At 35.1% G+C, this 9092-nt stretch overlaps 1 protein-coding gene across 5 annotated transcripts in view; it reads left to right on the top strand.

Annotated features, from left to right (window-relative positions):
* The first annotated feature begins 2229 nt into the window (after window positions 1-2229).
* The window catches only part of MON2 (MON2 homolog (S. cerevisiae)), a 76259-nt gene continuing 69396 nt past the window's right edge, over window positions 2230-9092 (top strand). For 4 of the 5 annotated variants that reach the window (XM_010574099.1, XM_010574100.1, XM_010574101.1 and 1 more), the window contains exons 1-3: window positions 2241-2302; window positions 6681-6808; window positions 7665-7796. In XM_010574099.1, the coding sequence (XP_010572401.1) occupies window positions 6722-6808; window positions 7665-7796 (219 nt within the window). In that variant the 5' untranslated portion in view covers window positions 2241-2302; window positions 6681-6721. Of the gene's footprint in view, window positions 2303-6680; window positions 6809-7664; window positions 7797-9092 lie in introns of all 5 variants that reach the window. The other variant, XM_010574097.1, reaches the window with a different exon arrangement.

Below are 9092 nucleotides of genomic sequence, written 5' to 3' on the forward strand. Positions count from 1 at the left end.
AATCACAGAACTTCCTATGTTTCGTGGAGAGAAACTTATATTGAGAGTGGTAGTAAAAAGTCTAGTAGCTGTTGTTTTATTTTACCTTAGTGTTTAAAAAATATATGCTATTTTATGTAAAGTTAGCATGGAAACAACTAACTGGGAGACATTATGTTGGAAATATTTTTTTCCTTCTTCATGCAGAGTGCACAGTGTTTGCGAATGTCACACGTGTGGGCAAGCTCTAGTATTTCTTTGATTCAGAGAGAGTTTGTCACTCCTGGCAAGAAAAAAATCGATTGCTAGTAGGTGTGATGAGGTTTAGTTTGAAGATAATTGGAGTTGGACTGTGACAAATCCTTAATTTTAATTAATAGGAACAATTTGTTGTGACAAGACACCCCTAATTAGCTGACAATTTATAACTGAAGAAGAACCGGGATTGACTTAAAAGTTTAGACACTTCAACACATTAAGTTAATGTAATTAAAATAAATGAGAACTGAATTTGGCACTCCTAATTTTAATTATGCAAGAGATACATTTGCATGTCACTTTGTGCTTATTTGAGCATGTTGTATGTTAGTTCAGGCACTGTGGATATTATTCTGTCTATGTTTTTAAAGTAGAAACACTCTGTTCAGCAAAGCTTAAATAATTCTCCAGAATTTCACAAACGTCTTAGATGATCTTAAGGCAGTGTTTAGTCTTTCTATGTTGTTTTGGGAAAAAGAAAAAAAAAAAAGTTGAAAATTTCAGTTCCACATTTCTAATTTAGCTAATTTGAGAAATATGTATATGAACTTTTAATTAAAATATTTGATTATGAATTTATGCAGTCATCTTAACCTGACTTTCTGGGAAGTCTTGTTGGAGTAGTGTTTTGATGGAGGGGGAATATTACTACTTGGTAGAACTTCATGTACTGTTGCTTTCATATTTCTGCTGCCACACCTTGTCTGCTTCTCTATTTTATATAGTAATGGCACACTTCTTTAGATAGTAGTTACAGAGGAAAAATGGAAATGTTTAGTGTAGGAAGTACACAGAAATATGCAGCTGAAATAAAGGGGGAAGTGTACTTTCGGATTTGGCAGAACAGTATTTTCCAGCAATTTGCGTCCTATTGTTTGGGAAAACCTGTTGCATTTATTTTGGTGCACAGGGTATTGAACATGATTTCTGTAGTTGTTTCCAGAGGTTTACAGTGCATTAATGGAATTAAAAAATGGAAAGGCACCATTTGCAATGCATTTTTTGTGTTTTGTACACAAAACTTGTCGGAAATCATAATTGAAGTGCAAAGCCTCGATGTTACGTTTTCGTTCTGGCTTGATGTCATGAGAGAACATGACTTTAGTGATTTATGCTGGGAAGTCTTTATGGAGAATTGAAGAGAGAGTTGCTGTTCCCTCGCAGCGGTACGTGATCTCCCTGGTGGGCTGCTCAGCTCGGCAGCGCCTGGTTGTCGTCCAGCCAGTCCGTGCACACGCGTCCCCCAACCTGCAGCTCTGCAGCCCCCGGTCCTGCTGAGGCGTGCGTGGAGGAGAGGAGGATGCTGTTGGGCTGTCGGGTCAGACTTGTGGGGAAAGGGGAGGAACTGTTGCTGTGGATTGTATGGCGTGTCAGGAAGAACAGAGAGCGTCATTAGGAAGGCTTCTTCATGGTACTGCCCCGGGATAAATTGTGTAGGGCATTCAGGATACAAAAATCCATGGGAAAATGGGTTTCATTCTGAGACTGGTTGCTAGTGAAAGTGTTAGCTTTCGAATGCAAAGTACTGCTACCTGACTGGAAGAACAATAATAATATTCAAGTGTCGTGTAAATGTTAAGTATTAAGCATTGATGTAATTACTGATGTTCTCAGTTTCTTCAGCATTTCAACCCCATGAATGTGAGAGATTATATATCATGGTAATTGTTTCACAGTTTGAAACTGTACAGAGACTATATAACAATTTTTTTGTTTACTAGTGATTCTAATTTGCATTCGTAGGACTGGAAAGTAATACAGTGAGAATTGTGATTTCTAAAAATTCTGAACCATAGAATATACTCCTTCCTGTGGAATTCTGGAAAGGAATTCCAGAAGCTACAAACATTTCACTTCTGCATTAGCTCTGCTTCCTGAAAACACTACAAAACCATTTTTGTTCTGAGGCTGTACATTTTCATTTATCTTAAATTTTCTTATTTCTTTCCAGATATTGATGTATGAAATAGCATCTAAACTACTTATTTTCTTCTCTTCCAGGCAGCTGAATCAGGAATAATAAAAGTGAAAACTATAGCTGCACGGAACACTGATATTTTGGCAGGTAATGATATGCAATGCAATGGGAAAAATAAACTTGGTTACAGATCAAAATGTTAAAAAGATGTCTTGGATACATGTAATAATCCTACATGTCTTTTGGTGTGTGCTATTCCAGTGATGCTTTACTTTTGGGCACCTAGCAAAAAATCCAGTAGCATAAGAATTTTTTAATACTACTAGTGTTTCATGTGAGTACTATACTGATGCTGAGGAAGGTCTCCGTTTTCAGTTGTGGCTCTACAAAAGTAATCATCCACTTAGAAAAATAGCATGAAATACTTAGACTCCAAATTCTCGATGTTTTATTCTCTGTGTTCACCACAGCTGTTGTTGAGTGCTGTGTGTGGAGTTCGGCAGTATGATCCTCATCTGTGTGTTTAGTATGAGAGTCTATCTAGCCTATGGAGACTTGTACCTGGCAGGCAAAAATCCATCTTAATCTGAGACAAGGTCATTCAATTTAAGATGTACCGTTGCCTTGAGGGAGTTGCAGCTTTGTAAATGCTTAAAACAGTATCTCTGACTTTCTTCAGCTTTGTTAAATGGCATGTAAATTGATGGCTTCTTGCCAGTTGCTGGTAAAGCCTTTGGGCCAGCTTTGAATGTCCCTGTATTAATATTTGAGTGTCTATCCCAGCTGTAGTCAAAATCCTTAAAATGCTGAATTATTTGAAAGATCCAAATGAAATAGATTTAAAGCTATTTCTTGTTTTGAGGTATGTAAATCAGATATTGGTAAGGAGGCACTTTCTAGAATTATTTGAAGTAGCAGTCCCACCCCTCAATATTTCACTTTAATGCCTCTCTTTTATTTGTTTATTTTCTTTGTTTTTACTGCTGTCATGAATGCTGACATAAGTGGGAAAACTATGCCAGGTAATGTCAGCTATATCAAAATACACAAATGAACAAGAGAAATCTCTAGTTAGCCATTTGGGAAGCTGTCAACATTCTTTGGTGTATTACCGTGTAAAGAACTTTATATTTTAGAAAGCTAGTTTGTAATCCTGTGAAATTCTTTGTTTTTTAATCTTCATTTCAAAGTGAAGAGATGTGAAAAGTCATTGATTTTTGGCATGGATAGGGAGTCTTTACTTTAACCTTTTTGAGGGAACACTTTCTGGTAGTTGGTCAAATTTTATAAGTACTTTTCCTTTGGAAGGTTTAAACCAGAATGTAGCTAGTATTTATTTCATTAATCAAAAAACCCGTGGAGATCTGTTGTTACGAGGTTTGGCAAACCAGCAGGTCCTAAAAGTTACTTGGATTTGTTAATCTTTGCTAATAGGATAATAACTTTTTTCCCCAGTAAGAAAGAAACTGTGGAACAGAAGGGAACATATGCTTTGCCTGCACATTATACTAACATTCCACAGTTTCAGTGCAATGCCACTAAACAGTCCCAGTTCTTTATGGACTCTTGTATTTTTTGAGGTATCAGTTGTAACCTATCTTGTAGTTAAGTTAATGTCAAGATCTCTGTTGTCTCCTATCTGCTATTCAAAATTTTTTTGGAGGAAGATAGTATGTATACTTTAGTAATAATAAAGCTGCAAAAGGCTACTGTAATTGTGAAATCTAGTGAAGTAGATACTTTTTTTGACTGCTGGATCATTTAGGAACACCTACTAGACATTCTAGTAATCCAAATAAATATTTTGATCAGGATATGATTTTTCTTTATATTTTGATATAAACTGTCATTTCACTAATATAGATGACAACAGCCATATCAGATTGTTTTGAGTGAGCTGATGTGATGCTTTCTTGAAGCATTACACTGTGTAGGATTATAATTTTTAGGAAAATAGATGCAATCTTAAAATCTATTAAAATCTTAAAAATATTTTTTTTGTCTGGTGAGATGTGTTTAACGTGCCAGAACTCTGAGGTCATTGATGGAACTTCTTTCTTTCTCTTGGAAAAGTTAAGTTGAGCAGTTTCAAAGTCTTCATTCTTGGCAGTCTGTATGTGCCTGTATAATTTATTTATGAGGATTTGAGTAATTCCAAAAGAGAAGTCAGCTTGTGCTTTATATTACAGGAGATAGATGTGAGAAATTACTTCCACGTGGCTCTAGGATGTGCAATTCATACTTTTGTTTTAGAAGTGATTTTAAAAAAATTATAATTATAATCTTGTTGATGGAATGAAGGAGTAAGTTTTACTTTCCCAAAACTTCTTTTTTGATGTGGTTCATTATGATAAATTTCTTTTTTTAATATATTCTTACATAATTTTGGTAGCAAAATGGAAGCAGGCCTGGATATAAGAAAATTTTCATGTATTTTAAGACTGAAGCTGATATAATGATCGGTACCAAACCAGATCTATGAAACACTGATTTTTCACCTTCATAAAGGAAAAATCCTTGTATAGATCCTGTTGTGAGATTATTGTTTTGAATGGGTTATAGGAAAAACACTGTAAAAGTCTTAAATTTTTCTTTGTCTTGTTATTTATTAACTCTCGTGCCATTTTTGGCATTCAGAACTTCATCATGAATCTTATGTTAAGTATAAATGTTTTTTGGTATCTTTTTAAAAATTTTGCTTTCTTCTTTCTGCTTGATGGTTAAAATTTAGTGGCAATTCAGAATTCTATATGAGTGAAGAAGCATTTGTGCCCATGTTAGAGTGGGCTCCCTAGGCTCTATTGGCCATGTGTTGTAGGTGTTCATAGACTATAAAGGCAGCTTAGACATCAAGCTCACATGTAGACACTTGCAATTAGGTGCCTGAATTACATGTCTTAATTGGGAACAGATTTCCATTTTTTATGAAGTAGCCACTGTTTTGTTTTTAATTTGAAAATCATGGAGTGTTTCATAAGAGAAAGGTATTGGTGGATATGGTTTATACTGTATATTTTAAAAGCAGGTTTATTTGCTTCATAGTTAAAAAACCTGTTGAAATCAAGGCAGATTGTTAAACAGGCAGTGAACCTATGTATTCATTCACATTTATGCTGACAGTTTAACTGTTTTTTATAAGGCATTGAGTGTGAGGTCAGCCTCTGTCAACTGGACAATAGAGCCTGACAAAACTATGGACTGTATATGTGTTAATATCACCCTATAAGAACTATTACCTAAGAGAAAGTAGGCACCTACAATTTATACTAGCCTATTCTTTTCATAGACACTTATTAGTCATATTAGTTAGTGCTTCAGCTGAAAAATATCACTAAAATATATTTTTGTAGTTTTTACTTTGATGTTTCATTTTTTTTTTCCAGATCAGTTGTAGTGATACTTAGTAATAAACCCTATTGTGAGCCAAACTTCAAATTGCTCAATAGAAAAAAAAAAAAAAAATCATGTTTGCATGTTTGTGTGAGAATGTATTTGTTGTTTGTTTGTGGTAAGATCTGTGCTCTAAAAATGTGTGTGAAACTTTTTCATGAACACATTTCTCTTATTACACACAGACTAAAACATAGTGTATGACATTCAGTATAAGAACACACATTGAACTTTCAACTGTGAGGAAATTTTTAGTGTCCAAAATGGTGATGACTGGCTAAATGGCTAAAATCTTAAAAGTTTGCATGAATCAACAACCACGCCTGCAAACAGAAAAGCATTCATCGGTCAGAGTCATGCTTTCCTTTCATCTTTCAAAAATATTTTCTTTTTTAATTTTATGAAGTTTATCTCAGATTTCTAGAATTTTATGGGGAAAAACTTTTTAAATGCCAGTGTGGAATGTTGTATTCATTGTGAAGTTTTTTCTCCTCAAAAGAAAAAAAAAAAAGAAAAAAAAAGAGACATTCATGAAACTTGTGTTTTTTCCTGACAAAGATTCATTTTAAGAAGCTGCCCTTTCTCACTAAAACACTGGTTGAAAAATTCACAGCCAGGTGTACATACCCAGGACACAAACAGTCCAGTCTTTCTCCTCCTGTTTTGTCAGTGCCATTTTGCTGTTCCCCTTTGTGCCGTGTACTTTGGTGTGTCTCTCTGTGCCACACTTTGTGTTGCTTTTGAATTCGGTGCGGAGGTGAGGCAGAGCAGGAGGAGGCAGCTACCAGCCAGAGACTGGTCACTGCTGCAGGGCCAGAGAAAGCTCTGGGGTGGGCAGAACCTGACAGCATCTTACTAACCTGATGGACTCTAGGTGGACGTTTTGGATTTGGAAAGTCACCTGAGCATGTAAGGGAGAAGGTGTGTGGGATTTGAGCCTCAGCCAGGGTAATTGTGGAAGTGAGCTGTGGCAGCCCAGCGTCTGTCTTCACTTGGCTTTTCCCTGTGGTGCAAGAGTAAATCCCAAATTTCCAAGACTGGAGATTTCTTTTTGTTAATAGGTATGATTAACAAATTTTGCATTGTACTCTTCAAAGTATTAAACACTGACTGCTTCCATATCTCTTTTTGAAAGCATTGAAAGAGAACAGCTCAGAGGTAGTTCAGCCTTTTCTAATGGGTTGTGGAACAAAGGAACCAAAGATCACTCAGCTGTGTCTAGCAGCCATACAGAGGCTTATGTCCCATGAAGTTGTTTCAGAGGTAAGATCAATCTTTATATAAATACGTAAATATTTCAGTGTGAGAAATACGGGCCTCAAAATGAAGGTGAATGGGGGTTTTTTTGAGGCTGTTTGTATTATAATGAACAGAGTCTGCAAAATATTTTACTCCTGTCTGTTTTTAAAAAAAATGTAATTTAAACAAAAACCTTTTTGACCATAAAAAAAGAAAAAAGAGGTGAGGAAACACTACTAACTTCTAGAAGGAAATTCATGAAAATTCAAACCAGCTCATTTAGTTTGCATTCTTAGCTGCAGGAACAGAACATGTAATGGTCTTTGATAAATGTAATTCTTAAAGTTGCATCCACAAAATTTACTCTGTGTGATAAGGTTATGTATTACAGTTTTGTTACATTTTACTTTTAAAAATAAGATGAAATGGATGCACATTTCCTGCAACTGCAAATGTCATGATATATTATGGTACTGCATATATGGTGTGTTAAGAAGCTGGTGAAAATAATACTGTTAAAATATACCTTCAACTGTGCTTGCATAATGTAAAATTACACTGTTTTTTTTCTCATATGAATTAATTTTGAGGGTAAAATGTCTTTGTACTGTCTCTTCTATATTTCCAAGTAGAAAATGAAATATGCACTTTAATTTGGACTACACATTAAGAGATTTCTGCTGTCAGTTCTTTAAAAACATTTTGGGAAGCTTGTGACAATGAAATTGGCTTTATGTTCTCAATGTAGTCCTATGATATAGCCAAACAGGCAAATTCCATTACGATATGCGTTTATGAGAGTGCTAATCTTACATGTGTACACATGATATACCACTATGTAAACATCTTTATTGTTGGCAAAAAAATTATTTCTTTGTAGGCTGCAGCAGGAAACATTATTAATATGCTTTGGCAACTGATGGAAAATAGTCTTGAAGAACTTAAATTGCTCCAGACAGTTCTTGTACTTTTAACAACCAATACAGTTGTGCATGATGAAGCACTGTCCAAGGTAAGAATTTGTTAGTGCCAACTGTAGTACTTACAATATCCAAAAGGAAAAACGGGGAGAAATTTTACATATGAAGCATTTGGAAATAATGGAAGAGGAGGGGGCTTTCTTGATTCTGTTGTGTCCCTATTGTCTTTATATCTAGACTCTGAAAACTGGATTTCTTTTAGCTTCCTTTTCAATCTGTTTTTTTAATTTCTCCACAATAATAAATTTTTGACTTAATGGAAGCTTTAAATAAAAACACTGGGCTAATGCCTGTCCTTCTCATCTGTCCTATGTATGTTTTCGAACTGAAATCAGAGCACATAGCGCAGTGTAAGCTTTCACTAATAAAGCAAATATTAGAAGAAGCTGCCTGCCACCCTTCCTTAAATCTCTTTTGGAAGCAGTCCAGTTATTGCTCTTTCAGTCAGAACTGAAATAACTTTCTTGCATAATTTTAAATATGTACCATTTTGGATATTATGTTTCAACTAAGACAAAAAATAAGGATTCCGATCCATTTTAATCTTAAATTACTAGATACTTCTCTTTGAAGGAGCAACATTGTTTACCCATTTGTGAATTGTGAAGTTCTGTTTAAAATAGGTTCCTCTTCTAGACTACGTTTTATAATTTTTTCCTCTTTAACTTAAGAAAGATTTTTTTCGGTTTTAAACAAATCGTTCTAAATTGCTGTCTTTATTATGCTCTGCCTTCAGCGTATTGGTTTAATATCAGAGCAACATTTTTTTTGAGAGAGAGAGAGGGACAGAGAGGGAATAGAATTGAAGAGTATTTTTGAAGGCATTTTGTTATGGTGGAAGGTTTTCAGTTTTTCTTTGCTTCTGGTTTTAATGAAATAAGTTCCTAGCTGATTAAATGTGTGGATATTAAAATCATTATTAATCTACTTAACCAAGGGAAGGAAAAACACGAAAGGAAAAAAAAGCTAAGTTACAAGGGTCTGCTGAAGGCAAGAAGATAATGGAAAATTTATAAAACCTATAAATGGCAGTATAGAAACTTGCTAAGGATTGAATGGTTTGTCAGTAGGTTCTTTATTTACTCGAGTAGTCAAATTATGTCAAAGACTCTTCAACACTACCTTGTTTCTTTTGTTCCAAATAACGCTCATTTTCCAAATGAGATGCTATGTTCTTGGGCAGAAGCATGAATCCAGGCTCTAGAAGGAGACAGTTGCTGTTTAAGTCCACCATACCTTTCCCTTACGCATATCACATATCTGCTTCTCATCACTTCCCGTATTTATTCTTCTTCCCCTGCCTCCATATACTCCCCCCGCCCCCCCCC

Source organism: Haliaeetus leucocephalus, unplaced genomic scaffold (assembly GCF_000737465.1).
Source record: "Haliaeetus leucocephalus isolate CR32 unplaced genomic scaffold, Haliaeetus_leucocephalus-4.0 Scaffold406, whole genome shotgun sequence".
Taxonomy (NCBI): Eukaryota; Metazoa; Chordata; class Aves; order Accipitriformes; family Accipitridae; genus Haliaeetus; species Haliaeetus leucocephalus.